Below are 22698 nucleotides of genomic sequence, written 5' to 3'. Positions count from 1 at the left end.
CACTCAAGCTGCTTCATACCTACTTATAACCTCCTGTAAAAGTGGTGGTCATGGATGTCACCTAACTGAGGTTATATAAGCCAAACTGGCACATTTGACTGTCAGCAGTGTGGCTTTACTTAGAGAGAGCACTCAATGAGGAAATAAACTTAAAAAGTTTTAATTTTCTAGAAACAAAATAAACACAGTTACAGGCTGGCAGGTATATGATGCAGCCACTACAAGCATTTAAGATTTAGAAACTCAACACAGCCAGTGGCAAGTAACTAAAAGTAGTTTACACCTGAACATATGGCACAAGACAAAATAACAACAAGGAGCCCACATGTGTACATTGACATGAAAATGGGGATGAAAGATTGTCTCTGTTCTTGAGACAGAAGATCCCTCCTGATTGAATCACTCACAGGAGCCATCATGAGTACTATAGACCAAACTGAGAACTACATTCTACTCAGCCAATGCAGCGCTTATCACTAGCAAGAGACAAAACCTCTGTTGACAAAACTCCTTCACTAGGCCTCCTGGGAGCAGAGTGACGAGAGACACAAAGGCGCACCCACGCGGGAGCTGGGATGGAGCTGGGTAGCAAGGGGATATGCAGCTGTCTCCCAGAGGCAAAAGAGGTCCACCTTCTACATAAAACTCTCCTCAAATTTGACTGACTACTGCGGGTGGATATTTACTCGGTGTCAGAGCTTGTCTGACAGAAAGTCTACTCCTCTACATTCATACACCCTGAAATGTAATCGCTCTGAGGGACAGGAATTATTCCAGCTCAACCAGCACCTGGTGCGAGAACTTGTTTAAGTGGCGCTAATGCAGGTCTCTGGCAATTTATGTAAAAGACTACCACTGTGGTTTCTTCTACCCCAGGATAAGAAGTGGTATTTCAGGGCCAGAAATACAAATTGATGTGCCACGCGAGAAGATCCTATGGGCTGGATGGCTATCGAAGACAGCTTCAGCCCATGAAGGAAGCATCTTTCATTACATCTCTGCAAACGACAACATACCTAGAGAGACTCCAAAAGCCAGACTAACGCCCAAGTCGAGTTACTCCCTCGAGGGCGCGGGTGGCTTGAGTCCCTGATGCAGCCAGTGATGAAATGCCAGTGAGACTCCATAACCCATGAAAGCAATACAGTCACTGCACTGGACCTAATCCTCTGAATGTGATGGAGAACGCTTTTCTTGGTCTCTCAATGCCAAAGCGAAGCTCTGAGACTTGGCTAAAAATTAACCAGTTGTCCATGTAATCTGAAACGTGGATGCCCTATCGTAGAGAACAACGAGCCCATCCATGCATTTTGTATATGTGCAGGCAGGGCACACGAAAGAATCTTGATACTGCAAGCTCAATTTCAAAAAGCAAACATCAGGAATCTCCCAGTCCTCTGGCTGGATTTGAGAAATAACTGGCTGTTGAAATCCATTTACTCTGTTTCGCATTTTTTATTGACATTATTGTCTCATATATCAAAGTGGTTTTGAAGAACTTCTGTGTGTGTGTAAAGAGTTTGGCAACATGCTCACAAAAAGGACAGGACGCTGTCCAGAGCTGACACTCCTGCTGGAACTCCTTTGCTGAACTCTCCCCAAGCAGATTCCATCTAAATGATGAGGGATCACACCCACAAGAAAGGAAATGTGCCCGCAGTAACCTACAGCTGCTCTTTCATGTACAACAAAGATGGAGGGCCAAAGCTCTAATAAACTAAAGAGAGCTGAAATAGTTTACTTCCTCAGGCAACTGGAAGCGGCGTCACTCTGCAAGTTACACACATTCTGAAATAAATTCTCGTGTTCGTTATTGAGTTGTCTTCGGTGTAAAGAACCCAGCGCATCCAGGACTCCAAATACATTAATTTGGTGTTTCCACTGGTTACCAAGGCAGACTGGAGAAGAGGAGGAATTTGAGGAGTGACCTGAGAGAATATCTCTGGCGTAGAGTCGGGCAATAGACGCCTGTCTAAAATCTACCTTTGTGAATTGTGAGGAGGTCAGTGAATTCCATCTGCAAAATTCATCTCGCGCCAGTTCGACGGTGACCGCGCCAGAAGATATCTCAGCACTAACAGCAACAGAACGCCGCTTGAATGCATGTACAGGAGTTGCGCCCCGGATACAAGGCTAGATGTCGCTTTGATTGAGTGTTAGCACTGAGCGATAAGTTTCGCTTTCTGACGAGGCTTAGATGCCTAGCTAGATGTCAGTTCCGCAACATGTTTCATGAATTTAGCATCTCCCGATAGTTTACTGTCATCGTTTCCCATTTTTTAGGTATGATTCAACTATAAAACCAAGCACGCTGAATGAACCGCCCACTATACCAAGCTTCCTGTGCGGTGGCTCTGCTAGTCTGCAGGCATAGCCATAGGTATAACTGGTATATTCTAATTAACCAGTCTTCAACCAGTAACCAAAAATACTGGACTGCACAGCCTGACTCTCTGTCTGCAGTGCAACACGCCTGGGCCTTGTCCAGCAGAGCTGCAATTCTTGTATCAACAGATACTTCTGTTACGGTTTCACAGAAGTTGTGGGACCACACCTACTGGAAAGGCATGTTTTACATTTCAACAGATGGAGGATGTTGGGATGTCTCCAGGTCCTGAAACGCAGTGCGGTAGCCAAACCTAACGGACTCTTCCAGCCTCAGTGTGTGTGTGCCTGGCAAACGTCTCCTAATGGCAAACATGTGCTGGATCGCATCACCAAACAGGCCGTGAGGGAATCGCGAAGAAAGTGTGGTCTTGTCCCGATGCCCGTGGGAGGCTGTGGGCACAAGTGTCTCTTTGTTGGAAACCACAGAAGCATCGCTGCCTGTGCCCGGGCCACGTGGGTTTGGCTGAATAGAGAGACAGATCTGTGGCTTGGCATAGTTCTAGAACTCTCTTCGCTGGCTGACCTGCCAGTTCTCAATCTTCTAGAAGGTCAACTTAGTAAAACCTGGTAGACTCGCGATGGTGTATAGGGCAGCACCAGGCTGACTCCCCTACTTAAAGTCTTCAGCCACCAGTGAAGATGTTAGTCTGCATGGCCGATGGGGACTAGGTTTTTTCAGAGATTATAAACCTAAAGAGAGATAGCCCACAAGCATCTCTTCTTCAATCTGGGACATCAGCCAGTAGCCCTGTGCCTTGAATCAATGATGGCTGAATAAACGACATGGCCTCCCTGCTCCGTGGGCAGGCCCGCCTCACACGCCTTTGGGCAGATAGACAATGACCCTGGCAGGGGAATGTGTTGAGGGAACGTCATTTACGTTTCTCCTGAAAGCGAGCTACACTTTATCTCTGCCTTGAGCCTTAAGCACATTTAAAAGCGTGCAAAGATCATCATCAGAGGAGGATCCATGACAGAGCAGTAAACATCTCCTATCAGCATCTTCAATTACGCATTTTTTAATTCATATTATTAAATAAGACATCACTTATAATCCAAGGTTATGTGTCAAACATTGGCAGTTTTTGACACATGCTTCAAATAACTGGTTTAGTAAATGATGTTCTATTACGCTTTGATTGCAGTACTGAGAGTACAAATGCATTACTGGAATAAAAGGCTTGTCATTTCCTAAACGCCTGGCCTGGTCGTACCCACAGCCATGGTGGCTATCTTGGCTGCAGAGACTGTTGTTAACCTCTCTGTGCCTCTATTAAAGTTCTGGCTCTGCCTGACCTGGAGAGTCTCAGCTCTGTCATATGCTTGTAATGAGGTCCGCTCAATGCCTAAACCTGCAGGACTGCTAGTCCAATGTCCCAGCTGCAGAGCATCTAAATCCTGCAAGGTCTTCTGTGCAGGTTGTTGGTTCCTCTTTCAGTTGGGTGGCAGTGGCTATGTTGTTTGTCTGGGCAGTAAACTACCCATTCCAGAAATCCAGGTCCAGTTCAAAGTTCTGATCCTGGAGTTAAGTCCAGACTCAAGAATCTGCCCCAGAGTCGAAGTCCAGTCCAAGACTCTTCTGAACCAGGTCCCACCGGGCTGAATCCACCAGATCCAGTTCCGCCTGGCCACAGATCCATTGACCCCACCTAAAACCACCATGTGCTCCACAAGCCCTCCTATACCACCATTTCTCGCATCTGTCACTCTACTGGCCATTCCAGCTCCATTAGCTTCTCCATTGGCCTCAAGCTGGTTTTTTTACTCTCGCCATGAATCCACTGCAACACCAGTCAAATTAGGCCCCAAGTCCAGCTCTTTACTCTCTGTCCTGGGCCTCACCTGATACTTGTGGCCACCCTCTTCAGGGTCTGCTGTCCGACCTCTACCAGTGTACAAATTTACTGTGTGTCTGTGACTATTAAAGGATCTTAACTGCATGGACCTGTTGTCTGTTACCAATCGATGCGCAACTGCAATAAATAATCCTATAGTATTTTTTCACTGTTGTGTAGTGTACACTGAAAAGGGGGAAAAGTAACTTAAATTTGATTTTATATTATTTGGAGGCTTATAGATGGACTTTAAAAAAAAAATTACGCTTTAGACTCGCATACGATTATTTTTGTATTCTGGTGTATTGTTAACCAAATAAAAGTACTTTGCGTCCAGAAACTTATTTTCTATTCTGTTTTATTCTTTGTGCTATTATGTATTCAAGAAAACTGCGTTAAGATAATTCGGGAATTACAGAAGACGGTTATGATATATTATCTCTGACATTAAGATTTGACTAAATGTTAATGTCATGACAATAAGTTTCATTCCTTTCAAGTGACATCTTGGTATGTCACGTTTCCTAAAGAAAAAATACATTTCATAATTCCTTCTGGTAGGGGTGTCAGTTTCTAGAAAACAAGTTTCATTCTTTCCAAATCATCTCTGTATGCTGTCAGTTTCTTAAGAAAATAAGTTTCATTCCTTCTACAGTATCTCTGGTATGCTGTCTGTTTGTAGAGAAGACATATTTCATTCCTTCCAAAGCAGCCTGGTATGGTGTCAGATTTCCTTTCTTGTAAAAAAGGAGTGCACTTATTTCAAAATAATATACTTTAAAAAGAACACACATAAGTGCAAATTAAATATGCTTTTTCTAATGCTTTATTAGATCATATCTGTGACTGACTTATTGATATTAAATACAGTTAGTTGAACTTTTGAGTAGTTTTTAAAGACATACTAAAAAAAATAATAAAATGTACTGAAATATAAAGATGTACCCTTCAGTAGATCGAGGAGAAAGGAAACTGAAGTACTATTGAAGCAGCTAAGATGGCCTCTAGATGGCTGTGACCCAAGAGGACATCCTTGGACTAAATGTAGCTAGTTAGCCATCTGGACACAAACAGAGGTCTGATCAGTCAACATCAATGTTGTTGAAAGAGATTATTAGGCCATAGTTCAATTAGGAAATTTAAGTAGTTTTTATAAGCAAGCCTTAGAAAAAAAGCATTACTGGTGTGAACCTAAGACAAAAAAAAAGTGACGTTAGGATAAAACATAAATATGACACTTTATTGCTGTCATATGTGAGAATAACCCAGGACACATTATCTCTCTACCATCAGACTTTCCATCACTCGTAGTATTTAGTGCTTCTTATACCTCTTCAGCATCCATAAATCATCTTTATTTACTAATTTTGTCTTAATTTATTAAACTGATAACCGCTCGTTCACTGAGTGAAAAGACTTTCCTAACAATAAACAATGTTAAGGGGCAAACATAAAGGAGCAAGAAAATAACAGTCTGAAAATATAGCCATTATATAGGGGTCAAATTTGACCTGCGCAGCAATTATAGTTATAAATGCTTTGTGTTGCACAGTTTTAGTAAAAGTCAATGACTGGGAGACTTGAATGTTTTATTGAAAATTATTGAAAAGACCACAGAGACAAGTGGCCGGAGGCATGGTGTTACTCTTCAGGAGATGGTGAACACAACGCCACTGCCTTTCCCTCCAGAGGAGGGCCAGGTGGGGAAACTTCTGTTTTATTTTCCTGCTGTTCCTCCACAGGGTCTGTGGTACCAAATGTTTCAGAAAAAGAGCAATCTCCTTATCCTCCGGGCCTTTGGGTCCGTAGAGTGTCAGAATGCAGAGATCCATCTCTTTACTCTCCCCCCATAGCACCCCCTTTGCCCAGTGGCCAAGAGATGGCGGTTAGGGGATGCTATGTTTCTCCACATTTCTCCAGCCATCATGGTAAGGCACCCAGACAGTACGTGGAATCCCAGTCAGAGCAGGCGCCCCCTCTGACTGTTTCCCGCTGCACACCCCTTGGTGCAGCGATGACCCCAATGGTGCCACTCGCCAAGAGTTTAGATGTGTGAGTTAACACTACCCAATCCCCTCGCGATGGCTTATCCGGACGATTCGGCTCGGTTATGTGATCAATTTGCCTGGCACCCTCCTAGGTTCAGTGACATTCCAGAAACATCTGTGGCAGCCCAGAACGCCTCTGTCTTGCAAGAGAAATTACTGTCCTCCTGGCAAAGAATGCAATCGAGCCAGTCCCTCCAACCAAGATGAAGGCAGGGTTCTACCGCCCCTACTTCATTGTACCCAAAAAAAGGCGGTGGCCTTTGACCAATCCTGGATCTGCGAGTTCTGAATCGGGCCCTGCACAAGCTTCAGAATGCTCAAGCAGAAGCACATCGTCAAATGCATACAACACCAGGATTGGTTTGCAGCAATAGACCTGAAGTATTTTCATGTCTCCATCCTTCCGTCTTTACTGAAAGGTCACGGAGGTGCTCTTGCCCCCTTACAGGAAGTGGGAGTCAGACTCCTCAATTATCTCAACGACAGGCTTATTCTAGCTCAGTCACGGGAGAAGTTTTGTGAACACAGGGACCTGGTGCTGCAGCACCTCAGCCAGTTGGGGCTTCGGGTCCACTGGGAAAAGAGCAAACTCTCCCCTGTTCAGAGGATCTCTTTTCTCGGTCTGGAGTTAGACTTGGTGAGTATGACAGTGTGTCTCACAAAAGAACGTTACAATCGGTGCTGACTTGTCTGAGTTTATTCAGAGGCAAGACAGTGGGGCTTTCAGAGGCTCTTGGGGCATATGGCTTCCGCAGCTGCAGTTACACTGCTCGGTTTTACTTCATATGCGACCACTTCAGCACTGGTTACATTCCTGAGTCCCGGGATGGGCATGGTGCAATGGGACACTCCGCATGACAATCATGCTGGCTTGTCATCGCACTTTCAGCCCATGGACAAACTTTGCTTCTAGTTGCTGCTGCAGGACAAGCACGTGTTGGTCCGCACAGACAACATTGCAACTGTGTCGTACATCAACCATCAGAGAGTTTATATCATATTGCATATCATAGCCCGCCATCTCCTCCTATAGAGTCAATGCGCAGTTCAAATCACTGCGTACTGTTCATATTCGGGGAGCTCAATCGTGCAGCTGGCGTGCTCTCACGACAACTCATCCCGGAGAATGGCGACTCCACCCCAAAGCGAGCCAGCTGATTTGGTGTCGATATGGAGAGAGCTCAGGTCAAACTGTTTGCTTCTTGCAAATCCTCTTCTTGCCAGCTGTTTTTCTCCCTAACCGAGGTTCCCCTCAGCACAGATGAGCTGGCACACAGCTGTCCTCAGGCCATATGCAAGTGTGTGTTTCCCCCAGTGAGCCTGATCGCACAGGCACTGTGCAGGTCAGGAGGATGGGCATCGTTTTTGGCCCAACCGGATATGGTTTTCAGAACTCAATCTCCTCTCGACAGCCCCTCCTGGCGCATTCCTCTGACGGAAGATCTTCTTTCTTAGGGGTTTGGCACCATGTGGCACGGACCTGTGGAACCTCCATGTTTTGCTCCTGGACGGAACGTGGCAGACTAGGTGATTTACCATGGGCTGTGGTGAACACTATTATTCAGGCTAGAGCTGCCTCTATGAGGCAAGTCTACGCCCTGAAGTGGAGTCTGTTCTTGAACTGGTGTTCTTCTCGAGAAGAAGACCCGGAAATGCACGATTGGAGTACTGCTTTCCTTCCTGCAAGAAGGGTTGGAGCATAGCGGTCACCCTCCACCCTAAAAGTGTATGTGGCTGCCATTGCAGCCCATCACGATGCAGTAGACGGCCGGTCTTTGGGGAAGCACAATCCCGTTGTTAGTTTCCTGAGGGTGCCAGAAGGTTAAATCCTCCTAGGACACCCCTTGTGCCCTCACGTGATCTCACGATTGAGCTGAAGTTCTTGTCAGTCAAGACAGCTCTCCTGACCATGCTCATTTCCATCGAGAGGGTGGGGACCTCCAAATATTTTCGACAAGCAAATGGTGCCTACTCTCATGTAGTCCTGAGACCCTGGCCTGGATACATGCCCAAGGTTCCTACCACGCCTTTTCGCGATCAGGTGGTGAACCTGCAAGCACTGCCCACGGAGGAGGCAGATCCAGCCTTGGCATTGCTGTGTCCCATCAGAGCTCTATGCATATACGTGGACCACACCCAGAGCTTTAGAAGCTCTGAGCAGCTCTTTGTCTGCCATGGGGTCAGCAGAAAGGAAGGCTGTCTCCAAACAGAGGTTGGCCCACTGGATAGTGTATGCAATCACCTTGGCATACCAAACCATGGGTGAACCATACCCCCTAGGAGTAAGAGCGCATTCTACTCGTAGTGTCGCCTCCTCCTTTGCGTTGGCGCACGGTGCCTACCTAGCAGACATTTACAGAGCTGCGGGCTGGGCGACATCGAATACCTTCACTAGGTACTAGAGTCTTCGTGTAGAGCCAGTTTTTTTTTTCCTGTGTGTTGTGTAAATATGTAGTCGGCGGGAAGAACTGGCGGTGTCCCGCTTGCTGCGCCATTCCCACTCACCCGGGGATGCGAGCGCTGGTTTTTTCCCTTCAGTAAGTTCTCCGGATGGCGAATCCTGGAAAGGCTTCCTCCAACACCCCTGGCAGTCAGATTAGGCAGAGCAGTCTGACGCCAGGCCCAGTATCGGTGCCGCTTGCCAGATTCCGGTCATCCCCTGTACTGGGCTAGGTGCTCCATATAGCTGATTCTCCACTGAGATCCTATATGTGTAATTTCCACGGCAAGGTTCCCTTTTGTGAACCTGTGTCTTCCCTTGTTTGTCTCTGCTGCCAGTTGTTCCTCTACGGCCTTGGATAGAACCTGCCAGAGATAAGTCGTATGCTTACTAGTTTCCACACGTCCAACCCCCAATAGGTCAGGATGTGGTCTCCGCAGTGTTCTTCCTGGAAGTCCTCTTCCCCATTGTTCTGCCAACTTCAACAAATAGAAGAGATTAGCACCCTCTTGGAAGGTTAAAATCCCTTCCGTTAGAATTTCTAAATTCAGGAACAGCAGGAACAGTAGTCACCAAGTAGTCACAGTGGGCACCAAGGTCAGTGTATTCCTCTGCAGCGATGGGATGGTTACAACCTCTGCATGGCTCAGTCTAGCACACGCTGCTTGCCAGCTGTGGAAGTGCGATCAGGTAGTAACTAGTTCAGGTTGTGGCGTTTTCCATTAAACCCCAGTCTGTCGTCACAACATAACTTCGTAGTAACTGACAGACAGGGAACGTCTCAGTTACGTATGTAACCCTCGTTCCCTGATGGAGGATCGTTATGTCCTCTTGCCACAACCTCGAACCATCGCTGAGAGCTGAGACTCGGTTTCGGCTCCTCAGCAAATCTAATGAGTGGTTACACCTGTAGTCTATTTATACCCATGCGACGGGAGGGGCTCAGGATTAGTTAACCACTTAACAAATTTAATTGCCGTTTTCTCTTATCAGAGCTAATAAGGGCTCCAGGCAAGACCCGGTCTGTCGTCAAAACATAACGTCTCCATTCCCTCCAACAGTTTTCAATCTATCTTCCCATCTTTTTTTTCTTCAATTGAATTTGTAATTGTTATTGAAAAGTCTGTTTATGTAAAGTTAATCACTGTAGTGCTAAGAAGGTTAGAAGGTAAGAAAGAAAGTTAATTTTACTAAAAACATACTGTGACGGGTGAAGAAACACACAGGAAGGAGGCTCAAGTCAAAACCCCTGGAGGGTGGATTTGCCGACTGACCGGTCTACACGCTGCTTTCTGGGGACAAAGAGAAGAGTCGTTAGAGTTCATGGAGGCAAAGCTCACTGACAGCGTGCCGCGTAGCCTTTTAATCCTGGCCGCTGATGAGCGACAGCTGAGACCGGTCAGCCTGTGATGAGTGCATGCACGTGCTCCTCGTTGGTTACCAGGGGCGCGCTGATGGCTGCTCGGGGCGCTTGTCACAATACACTTCATAACACTTAATTGGAAATGAGTACAGGTTACTTGTAGCAACCCATAAATAAGTTAGCTGTACCAAGACAAATAGGTTTATCTGGGTTATACTAATATTATCAGTTAATACAAACACAACAAAATCAAGTTGAGTTAAGTAATGTTAGAGTTTATATTATACTTAAAAAGACTGTGGGTTGACTCAATTTAAAATGTATATATATATATATATATATATATATATATATATATATATATATATATACACATACATATATACATTCATATATATAAATATATATATATATATATATATATATATATGTGTGTGTGTGTGTGTGTGTGTTGTGTATATATAAAGTGAGGCTAGTGGCTGCATTGAATGTTTTAAATTGAGTCAACCCACAGCCTTTTTAAGTATAATATAAACTATATATATATATAAACAAAAACCTCTTAATTACCTAGTAACAGTCAACACACACAAAATCGTAAAACCCTCTACATTTATTACCAAAAAAAATATAAATAACTTTTTTTGCTGATGCACATAAAAACATACAGAGTTGCAAAACTTGTATCTGCAAAATGTTAATAATCTAAGCAGTAAGAATAAAATTTAAATTTCTGCTGATGAAGCAGTTTATTCTGCAAGATGTATGTACATTTGAGCACATCTATGTCACCTAAGAGATGAATGACTGCAATCATCAGGGCAACATTGTACTAAAATGCTAGAATATGTTCCTATATAGTTTTCCTACAACCACCAGATTTACTGACCACACCATCTTCACTAGCCACGTTTCCATTACAGTTGTGCAACTGAGTAGAGTAAGAGTAGAGTAGAAGGGATTGAAACTGTTCCATATGAAACCCTATACTGCAGTTCGAACAGTTTGTACAGGTTTAGGTCTTGAAGCCATAGGAATATTTGCTAAGAGTTTGCCATCAGTGCACAGAAATTATTCAAAATTTAGGAAAGAACTGTACAAAACAAATATGTCTCTATGACCTGTCTCTAGCTGAAGTCACACAGCTGATGTCACAAATTGTAACTGAACCTGAATTTAACAAACCCACGTTTACCCTGGAGCTTGTTGAGGACCTGTCGGCCCTGTCGGGAACCTGGCCTGTGGAGGTAGGCATGGTCAAGACCAGGAAGTGTACGGCCTGGGTCCCATCCTCTCCCGCACTTTGTCATTAAAAATGGCCTGCTGTTCTGTTCTGTTCTGTTCTCAAAAACCAAGGCAATCCTGGAACTCGCGCACACCCATTCAATGGCAGGAAACCTTGGGGTGTAGAACACCTGCCAGCGCATTTGCGACCGGTTCCACTGGCTCGGAGGAAGTCAAGCGGTTCTGCCAAGCCTAACCCCCTAGCTGAAGTCACACAGCTGATGTCACAAATTCTAACTGAACCTGAATTTAACAAACCCACGTTTACCCTGGAGCTTGTTGAGGACCTGTCGGCCCTGTCGGGAACCTGGCCTGTGGAGGTAGGCATGGTCAAGACCAGGAAGTGTACGGCCTGGGTCCCATCCTCTCCCGCACTTTGTCATTAAAAATGGCCTGCTGTTCTGTTCTGTTCTCAAAAACTAAGGCAATCCTGGAACTCGCGCACACCCATTCAATGGCAGGAAACCTTGGGGTGTAGAACACCTGCCAGCGCATTCGCGACCGGTTCCACTGGCTCGGAGGAAGTCAAGCGGTTCTGCCAAGCCTAACCCCCCGTGGACACCTCCCTCCAGCCCGCTAATCCCGGGCCTTTGAGCACATCGGGATGGACCTGGTGGGGTTGTTGCAGAAGTCCGCCCAGGGACACAAACACATCCTGGTCATAGCTGATTACGCCACCTGCTTTCACAAAGCTGTGCCACTGAGGAAGGCAACTGCAAAGGCCATTGTGACAGAGCTTTTCCTTCTCTTCAGCAGGGTGGGGATTGCAAACCGAGATCCTGACTGACCAGGGTAGCCCCTTAATGTCCTGGCTAATGGCTGACCTCTGCTGGCTCTGTTGACCTCTTTTGAACTGTCGGTCATAATATTGTGTGCATTGAAATATTTTAAGCAAAACTGTGTTGTTACTGCTAATTAAACCTTCACACTCTGCTCTTACTGGTGGAATGTGCAATCAATAAAGATTGGCTACCAGGCTGGTCAAATTTACCAATGAAACCTCCAACACTAAATTGGCCAACTCCTGTATGTTTAGCTGCATGACTTTTTTTTGGACATAAAAAAGCTTTGGCAACACTAAAGCATCTTATTTTGAAAATGTATATATAATTTTGTAATTCAGCCTAATTGTAAGGGCTAAACTCGGACAGGTATTAAAGATCCAAGTGACGCTTATATTAAAATCACAACGTGGTAAAAACAGGCAAGGTCTGAATAACGGTAAACAGTTACATCCGAGGGCCAGACAGAATTGTAATACAGTAACACGTGATGGTCAGGGCAGACAGCATGAGTTCTGGACCACCCCAGGAGTTATCATCATGCAGCAGCCCTACCATGTCCCAGAGGCTCATCAGTAAGCTATTAAGGAGGAAGTTCAACAAATGCTCAAGTTGGGGGTGATCGATATGTTCTGTAGCCCCTGGTCCAGCCCCATTGTGATAGTCCTGAAACTGGATGGCACCTTCCACTTCTGCAATGACTTTTGTTGGCTGAACGGTCTGAATTCGTTGGTTACCCCATGCCTCGGATGGATGAGTTGCTGGACCATCTAGGAAGGGCCCAACGCCTGACCTAACGTGGAAGCTGGAAGCCTTACGGAACGCCCCTCACCAAAACCCAGGTACAAGCCTTTTTGGGGTTGGCAGGCTACTATAGGTGTTTCATTCCCAACTTCTCTCTAGCTGCCTCCCTGACAGATCTGACCAGAAAGGTGCAGCCAGAGAAAGTAAACTGGACCCCAGCTGTGGAAGAGGCCTTTGGGAAGATCAAGGCAGCCCTGACCTCCAAACTGGCCCTGCGAGCCCCGGACTTCAGATGCCCCTTCCTGCTACAAACTTCGGGCACGGGTTAGGGAGCGGTCCTGTCCCAGATCCAGGAGGGGGAGGAGCATCCGGTTCTATATACCAGCCGAAAGTTGACCCCAGCCGAGAGAATCTATGCTGCAGTGGAAAGGAGGCCCTGGCTGGCAAGCGGGCAGTCCTGGAGCTCCGGTCACCAACCACGCTCCACTTCAGTGGATGGCCCGTCCAAGGAGACCAATTCCAGGGTGACCTTGTGGTTTCTGGTGCTCCAGGACTTCCACTTCATTGTGCATCAACCAAGCTGGAGAGGCAAATGCCAGCGCGGATGGCCTCTCTTGGATCTGGGCAGCATTCGCAGGTCTGTCAGGGATCACTCCCCACCCACTGCCTATTTCCCTGTTGATATCACATCTCGTTACAGGACGCTTGGAGTGGGGGTGTGACGAGTGTCCCGAGCAACCATCAGCGTTGCACTGGCAACAAACACGGTGTACCTGGATTCACTCATCACAGGTTGATCGGTCGCCAGCTGCTTGGCAATTTCCCCTCTGGCTTGAAAAGGCCATGAAGCACACCAGAGGGGTGAGTATGAACTTCGCTTATGCTGTTAGTAACGTCCTCTTTCTTGTGTTTCCTAGACAACAGCGTGTGACCGATCAGCCACCACCCCACGGCCCAGAACCACTGCACCACATTGACCACGAGAGCATGGAGAGCCTAACATGCACCAAGAACAAGTCTGACTTACTGCCGACAATGCGAAACAAGCTCCTGCTCTAATAATACAGGTACCAGACAGCTGGGTACTCTGCACTCCATTCAGCCTGTAAATGACAATGAGAGACATCTTCCCAACCCGAAGGCCCAAGGGAGTCAACCCTCTCACTCACCAAAGTGAACTCCAACACATGCCGTCTAAGCTGGGGGGCTATGATCAAGCCCACACCAACCGGTCGCCTCTCACTGCGAGCAACACCAGAGTAGTGGAGACTACAGCTTCTTTCGAGGAGATGGGTTCCAGAGCCCAAGTTGTGTGTGGAGGTGAGGTGAGGTGACTATCTCTAGTTGGTACCTCTCAACCTCCCGCACTACTACCACTCTTTGTCTGGCTTGTCACCTAGGACCTGTTTGCTTTGGGACCCTACCATGGGCATATAACCACAGACAACATAGCTCCTGGGGTCATTCAGGCACTCAAACCCCTCCACCATGTTAAGGTGGCGATCGCAAGAGAGTGCATACCACGCATAAAACAAACCTATATCTAATATAAGGAAAAAAACGTACCTCTTTTTAGTGACTTTTTTATTTTTTCGCGTGTCAGCAATGCCTTCACCTCACGCGGCTCTTGTTGACACTGAGTTTCAAGCCAATCCTGTTCTTGACGCCAAATCGGCCTTTTCCAATTGTCAATAAAACCTTAAGTCTTAACCTATTAGTTTTGCCACGTGTATCCTTTTTTTTGAGTGAATTTAGTTTTTAAAACTGAAGGTTCTGCAGTCATCCGTAGATAACAGGTTAAGCACCTGTATCTAATTTGAACGGAATCATTGTCTGGTTTATAGTCAGTGGTACAGTCCATTCTGCTTTGTCTGCCATGTTTGTTTGAACAGAATCATGAAGAATTCCTCTGGCTGTTGAGGTGAATTAGATGTGTCTGATAAGAGAGACACAACAGGATTGAAATCCCTTTTACTGCCCTATGGACACACTGTAAAAAAAAAAAAGTAAAAATTTTAGGCCAGCCAGCTTTAGCAGGTTTTTGAGTTTTCTCAACTTACTTGAGTTTTCTAAGTTGAAAATGTTTCTTACATGTAGGGTTTACAAGCAGGGGTTACTCTTATTGCAGTCAGTCATAAAGTGTGTTATAATACAGTGTCATTTACTACTTTATTTCAAGTTAGACAAAAATAAACATACACATTTTTGGAAGACACAGTTACTGAACTACAACACAGATGAATCACACTAACATGAGTCACAACCAACAGCAAAAACATGTTTGCCTACATAAGTTAAAATGGATAAACTTACTAGAACTTCTCAGTGGTTGCAAAACCAATTTCTACTGGAATGTGAATTGTTTAATTTAGACTTGCATCTTTAAGATAGTTTAAAATATGTTTATGTCCAATTATATGAGCCATTTAACTGTTCTGTAACGTTAATGAATATATAGGAACAACTTTTAATTTTATTTGACTTGTTTAATTTTCAAAAAGATGTAAATCATCTCTTCTTGCTTAGTGATAAGTGACTAAATCATATAAAACCTGTCTAAGGTTGCTATTATTCAACATTAATTATATATGTCCGCTTCATAGTTTTAGAAGACAAGCCCATTTTTTTGTGGGAGGGTCAATAATAGTGAAAGTAGGCTTTGTGAATATAAATGAGAGAAAGCACAAACTGTACTGTTCATTTTTCAAGAAGGTAAAATCTCTGAAACACAGCAGCTCTCTTATAACACAATGGCACATTTTCTTTACGTTGCTATAGATTTTGGAACATCATTCAGCGGATATGCCTTCAGCTTTAAGACTGATAAACGTCTAGAACAAATTAGGATTCCTTCCTGGGGTGTTGAGCAAGGTCTAAAAACCTTCAAAACCCCCACCTGCATTTTGTTTGATGAAGAACAGAACTTCCAGAAGTTTGGTTATGATGCCATGAAAACATACACCATGCTGATGAAAAAAGAAGAAGCAAAGAAACACTATCTATTTGAACACTTCAAAATGGAGCTGTATGATAAAGTAAGTACTTTTAAATTTTGCATACCATATCATTTATCTGTGAATGAAAGATTAATGTAATGAAACTTTTGTTGCAAAGGAAATCCACAGAGATTTGATTATCACAGAATCAAATGGGAAAACAATGAAGGCTATAAAGGTTTTCTCTGAGAGTCTGCGATACCTGAAGGATCATGCACTGGACAAAATTGGACAAAACACTGAAGGACAAAAGTTCACTGCATCTGATGTGACGTGGGTGTTAACAGTTCCTGCTATCTGGCATGCGGCAGCTAAACAATTCATGAGAGAAGCAGCTGTTGAGGTGAGTTAAAATGTGAATATTAGATACTTATTAAAACTCATCATGTACACATAAAAGTACATTTACCTGTTCTTCTGTAAGACAGAATAAATTAAATTAAAATATTAATCATGCAGGCAGGTCTTGTGACGGATTCTACACCTGAAAGACTCATCTTTGCTCTGGAACCAGAGGCTGCGTCTGTGTTCTGTAAGCAGCTACCAAGTGATGGTTTCATAGCAGAAGGAGAGGATTGTGAAGACAAATTGGAGCAGAAACCAGGAAGCCAGTACATGGTTGTAGATTGTGGAGGTACCCCGCTAAAATTCCTTTAAAATCCTTCTACACATTTACATAGGAATAGGTGTAGGTTATTGTAAGAACTTCTCTTCTTCAGTGTATGCGTCCCCCTGTGTCCGTTCATCAGCAGTACAGAACAAATTCAGGCGCCTGGAAGCAGCAGTCGAAACAAACCACACGAGTGAAATCAAATCTGGTTTATTCAGAATGCAGCTTAACACAGAGAGTAAACCATCAGCTTAAATAGCCCTTATGGGGCGTTGACCTCTATTGCATAGCTGGACATGCCTCAACTCCCCACTACGGAGAGGACAAAAGACAACTCCATATATGGGTTTAAGATTCACAAAACTAGCAGACTAGAGACAAAGCAAGTCTATATAAGGAATGAAAGACTACAGAGTTAGTAGAGTAACCTGAAACTATACCTGCAGGGCGAAAAGGGACTAGAACAATTGTCATACCTTGCTCACACACACACAGTAATAGAGAATTAATTCTCTCAGTTATTATCTTCAAAATATAACCCCATGAACAGTAAAACATTGTGTGACAGTCATTTCTTAATGAATAACAGGAAACATAGTGAGGGAAAAAAAAAAAAGATCCTTTACTGATTTTGTATGTTTGCCCACAGACAATAACAACAACAAGAATCCAGAAAAAAGCACTTAAATTGATTAAATTGATTTGCATTTATTTAAGACTACTGCTGCACAAATAGGAAATAGAATAACTCGTAGCAGATCTATACAGGAATCTCACGTGAATGCTATCCGGCAGGGCAGTAAGATCATTGGCTGCATATGCAGCATAAACTCAACTCATCTTTATTTGTGTCCCTTCAGGTCAATTAGTGTTACAGCAAGACATACCGCATACAAAACACCATCATAATATACAACACATAAAATATATACACAAATCAAAAAAAGCAAAAACATAATAATAAAAAAAAAACAGTAAGGGTCACCCTTTTCCTGAAGAATGGAATCCAGAGGCCCTGGTCGAAGGTTAATGCACGATCGTTGATCTGACTCACTCTAGCACGCCAACAATGCGGAAAAAACCTCAGAAGTCACTAACCTACTAGAAAAGTTATTTCATACGAGCTTGGACACTGGGTGCATTGCGGTGTGTGTTTACGTCGTGTTGGTTTTGAGTGTGTAATTAGGTACAGGTGTGAATGATCAATTCTCAGGGGAGGCAGATCGCTGGGATTGTGTGGAGACAGAACCTGGCAGATACGTGACATTATTCTACTCTCCTCAAACTTTTTAACACATCAATATTGATAGTCCGTTATGGGAGGTCCTTTGTCTCACTCACCCAAATCATGTCTTAAAAAAGTAAAATAAATATACACTCACTGGCCACTTTATAAGGTACACCTTACTAGTACCGGGTTGGACCCCCTTTTGCCTTCAGAACTGCCTTAATCCTTCATGGCATAGATTCAACAAGTTACTGCAAACATTCCTCAGAGATTTTGGTCCAAATTGACATGATAGCATCACACAGTTTCTGCAGATTTGTCAGATTTGCACATCCATGATGACGAATCTCTCGTTTCACCACATCTCAAAGGTGCTTTATTGGATTGAGATCTTGTGACTGTGGAGGCCATTTGAGTACAGTGAACTCCTTGTCATGTTCAAGAAACCAGTCTGAGATGATTTGTGCTTTATGACATGACGTGTCATCCTGCTGGAAGAAGCCATCAGAAGATGGGTACACTGTGGTCATAAAGGGATGGACATGACCAGCAACAATACTCAGGTAGGCTGTGGCGTTGACACAACGCTCAATTGTTACTGTTGGGCCCAAAGTGTGCCAAGAAGATATCCCCCACACCATTACACCACCACCACCAGCCTGATACGTTGATACATGATCCATGCTTTCATGTTGTTGACACCAAATTCTGACCCTACCATCCGAATGTTGCAGCAGAAATCGAGACTCATCAGACCAGGTAACGTTTTTCCAATCTTCTATTGTCCAATTTTGGTGAGCCTGTGCAAATTGTAGCCTCAGTTTCTTGTTCTTAGTTGACAGGAGTGGCACCCAGTGTAGTTTACTGCTGCTGTAGCCCATCCGCCTCAAGGTTGGACATGTTGTATGTTCAGAGATGCTGTTCTGCATGCCTTGGTTGTAAAGAGTTGAGTTGAGTAAATGTTGCTATCAGCTCGAACCAGTCTGGTCATTCTCCTCTGGCATCAACAAGACATTTGTGTCCACAGAACTACCACTTACTGGATATTTTCTCTTTTTTGGTCCATTCTTTGTAAACCCTAGTGATGATTGTGTGTGAAAATCCCAGTTTATCAGCAGTTTCTGGCACCAACAACAATGCCACGTTCAAAGTCACTTAAATCACATTTCTTCCCCACTCTGGTGCTCGGTTTGAACTGCAGCAAATAATCTTGACCATGTCTACATGCCTAAATGCATTGAGTTGCTACCATGTGATTGGCTGATTAGAAATTTGCGTTAACGACAGTTGTACCTAATGAAGTGGACAATGAGTTTTTTTTTTTCTGTGAACGAGTGAACAAGGTAATTTTGTAGCAAAAAAGTCTATGGCATCCAGTTCTTAAATCATGTGAACAAAATATGTTGTGTTTTATGGCTTTATTTCAGTGACTTACAAATATCAAAAACACAAACATGTATGTTTATGCTGCTCACATATTATTGAAGTCCAGTTTTGTGCTGAATACAGTAGCCATTTTTGTGTTTTCAAGATATTAAAATAAAAAACAAATGTCAGGGCCCAATCCAGGGTGAATCCAGCATTCACATACTGATTGGGAGACACGTTCTGTGAGCCTGCTTTGAGTGTGTGTTTACCCATCAAAACCCATCAGCTTTCAAGGACCAGACAAGACTGAATATAACTTTCATGATTATGCATGGAGTCTGTGACATTATCTTCAACTCTCCCTGTACTCACAATATTTTTCTAATCAGTTGTCCATGTCCAATTCAAGTAAAAATTGCATCTGTTACAATTTCATGTTCTCTAAAAATCTACTTCAAACCCTAGATGTAACTATATAGAAAATGTGCACATAAATGAATGCTGTCTCTGATTTCTTGCAGGTGGCACTATTGACATAACGGTCCACGAGGTGCTGGATGACGGCAAGCTGAAGGAGCTGCACGCTGCAACAGGAAATGACATGGGTGGACAGTCAGTAGACAAGAATATTGTGTCTTTTCTAAAAGATGTTTTCTCAGAGGAAATTTTTGAGAAATTTGAGAAAGAATACCCAAGTGAAGCACTTAAACTGAAGTATGACATTGCACTTATAAAATCTTGTGATGATGTTGTGAGGATTTCATGTCCTAGCAGCTTACAAACACTCGCTAAAGATAAACAGAGCATGGAAAGTTATTTTGAGGATGTTCAGGGAGTAATGTGGGATGATGGTGGAATATTCATTGAACAAGAAAAGCTAAAAAGCTTCTTTGATACCAGCTTGAGTGCTATAGAAAGCACAATTAATCAGATCCTTAAGAACACAGAGCTGAAGATTGAGTACATGTTGTTGGTGGGAGGCTATGCTCAGTGTTCTTTTCTGAGGAAATTCATGAAGAAGCGATTCGGCAGCATATGCAAAGTACTTTGCCCTGTTGAACCTCAAGCAGTAATTTTAAAGGGAGCGATCCTGTACGGAAAAACACCTTCCGTGGTTAAATCTCGTATTAGTGCGCTCACATATGGGTTCTGTATATGTGAAATATTTGATGAAACCAAACACAAGGACAAAAGCGAATATGAAAACTCAGAAGGAAAAGTGTTCTGTGATGTCTGCTTTGACCAGCTTGTCAGCAGAGGGGAGTCAATTGAATGTGATGAAGTCCGTACTTTCATAAGAAGCCCAGCAGATCCACTCCAAACAGAGGTAAAATTTACATTTTACAGCTCTGGAAGGCAAAAAGTAAAGTTTGTGGATGAATGGGGAGTAGAAGAGATTGGTTCTTTATCAGTTAACATGCCTATCGCTGACAAAGACGCAAAACGACAGGTCAGGTTGGAGATAAAATTTGGCTCCACTGAAATGCAGGCAACTGCTACTGATTTAGAATCAGGTGAAACAAGAACAACTGAACTGGACTTCATGGGTGAACAAATCCATACCCAAAATAAAATATGTGCCTGAATACAGTAAAAGCAAAATAAAGTAAATAATTAAAAAACAACAAAGCAAATATACACCCTATTTAACTATATAAATGGTACAATTGTTACAATACATTCTAAGTACAACGTTACAAAAAAAAAATCCTAATAACAAAGTAATTCCATTATATGATTTGTACCTTTCTATTTTGCATAGAATAAAATACTTAACTGGATTGTTGTATTTTAACTGATTAAATTTAATTATATTATGCAGCAAGACAATTTATGACATCAACAAGTATAATAATGGTGTTGGCTGTATCTTCAAGTAGTACTTAAAATAATATATTTTATATAATACAGGTGTAATACAGGTGTGACAATCAATTGTTAATCAGATGAATGTTTACTGATAAATTTATGGTGTTTTGGGCATTTAAGCACATGTATGCTTGATAAAGATCATTAGTTAAGGAAACTAGATTTTGTCAAATTTTTTACAAAAATGTTTTCTTTAATTTTGTACTTTGGCTGTCTTCCTTGTTCGTGTAAAAGATGTTTCCATTTTCAGTCACAGTGAAAAAATAAAAATTCAATTAAATGAGAAATGTGGACATTTTAGCTGTAAGACTGAAAAATGCAACCAATGGCTTGTTCTTCATTTACCCCTCCCTTTGAAGAAGTTATGGTGGCAGATTAAGATGTCTTAGTCTGAGACCACAGGGATGGCCAGCAATGACGATTCTTTACAAAGATAAATTAATGAATTATATTAACCTAATTATTCAATAAATCAATCTGCTATTGCAAATATTGCATATTGTGTCTGTGTTTTATTCGCAAGAATTGTACAAACATGATGGTGACTTAATAAAACATAACGACTGTGTGTAAGGTCTCAGTGCACCTCTGAAAACATATTGTGTTGCATTTTTATCATCAGACCTTCCTAAATATTACACACTGCACATTTATTTATTTTAAAATGATCAGTAATTGATTTTGCTTGTGTGTAAATGCTGTTGCATAAATATACTTTTTATAAAGAATTTTAGTTAACGTGTTTTATCTTACACATTTAATGCTATGATTACTCAAGTAGGTTAAGGATAGTCAAATTTAGCCTTAACCATGAAATACTCACCTGCCCGCCAGTTGAAGCTCATTAGGAATGATGCAGAAGACATCATTGTGGTCGTTCTTGTTTGAAGCTCAGTTTGTAGTTCGGGTATCCTTAGGGTATCCTTCATTGTACTGTTCTCTTTATATGTTTTGCTTCCTAGCGTGTAATATAAATAAACAGCAAGCCAAACTCTGTTCAAGAGCCAGCATATGAGCGCCTTGCTCCTTTAATAGTCCAATATGCGGGTTACACAATTAAACTGTTCGGCCATTGAACCGAGTAAAACTGTAAATGAAATAAAAGAAATATAGAAACATAATTAGTAAACTGTAACAAACATAGTTTAGCAAGTACAATGTATACAGATACATCGCTAACTCAAAAGGCACGTTTAAAGCGTTATCAATACGAACAAATAGTGCAATTTGTGCTCAGCGATCACTAACATATTTGTTTACATTAACGTAATACTCTAAACCAAACAAACTCTTCCGCAATATAAACGGGATCGATTCATGATTAAAATGAACTTACAGCCAATGCTTCCGACAGAAGTGTAGAAGAACGATTAATCGAAATGCGTTACAAACATGTCCAGGCTTGCTGCGTCGCAATCGCACTGTTTCCTATTTCCCACTGTGCGTCGCTCGCGGAAACACGTCAAAATAAGAGTCCTCGCATAAGACCTTATACAATCGCAGGCAAAATGAAACTTAAACAGAACATTAAAGAATCGCATAGATATAATATTAATAAATGCAAATGTCCATCATAAAATCACACAAAGCCTCTAAGAGAGGCAGAACACTCCTCGCCTGGCATTTATTAATGCCACTGTAACAGTCTGTGTTCAGTTCAGTCATTTATTCCTCTTTAGCTAGCAGTAAGACAACATCAGAAATGGGTCTTAGGAATGTTTTCATGTTGCCACCTGAGGTTGT

At 42.9% G+C, this 22698-nt stretch overlaps 2 protein-coding genes across 11 annotated transcripts in view; one reads left to right on the top strand and one right to left on the bottom strand.

The window, feature by feature from the left end:
• The window catches only part of LOC122331563 (putative mediator of RNA polymerase II transcription subunit 26), a 274294-nt gene that overhangs the window by 26911 nt on the left and 224685 nt on the right, over window positions 1–22698 (bottom strand). The window lies entirely within an intron of this gene.
• LOC122331527 (heat shock 70 kDa protein 12A-like) lies at window positions 15566–21450 on the top strand. The gene is made up of 4 exons (XM_043229011.1): window positions 15566–15919; window positions 15999–16223; window positions 16340–16514; window positions 19608–21450. The coding sequence occupies exons 1-4, from the start codon at window positions 15635–15637 to the stop codon at window positions 20669–20671; spliced, it is 1749 nt and encodes a 582-aa protein (XP_043084946.1). The 5' UTR covers window positions 15566–15634; the 3' UTR covers window positions 20672–21450.

The sequence above is a fragment of the Puntigrus tetrazona genome, unplaced genomic scaffold (genome assembly GCF_018831695.1).
Source record: "Puntigrus tetrazona isolate hp1 unplaced genomic scaffold, ASM1883169v1 S000000001, whole genome shotgun sequence".
NCBI lineage: Eukaryota > Metazoa > Chordata > Actinopteri > Cypriniformes > Cyprinidae > Puntigrus > Puntigrus tetrazona.
The sequence above is the reverse complement of the archived record's forward strand: the minus strand, read 5'-3'. Positions and strand labels throughout refer to the sequence as shown.

Bases quoted from the DNA above. Each gene is read 5' to 3' on its own strand.
- LOC122331527 (XM_043229011.1), top strand. From the start codon at position 15,635: ATGGCACATTTTCTTTACGTTGCTATAGATTTTGGAACATCATTCAGC. The intron at 16,224-16,339 runs GTGAGTTAAAAT...TTAATCATGCAG, and splicing joins TGAGAGAAGCAGCTGTTGAG to GCAGGTCTTGTGACGGATTC. The intron at 16,515-19,607 runs GTACCCCGCTAA...GATTTCTTGCAG, and splicing joins CATGGTTGTAGATTGTGGAG to GTGGCACTATTGACATAACG.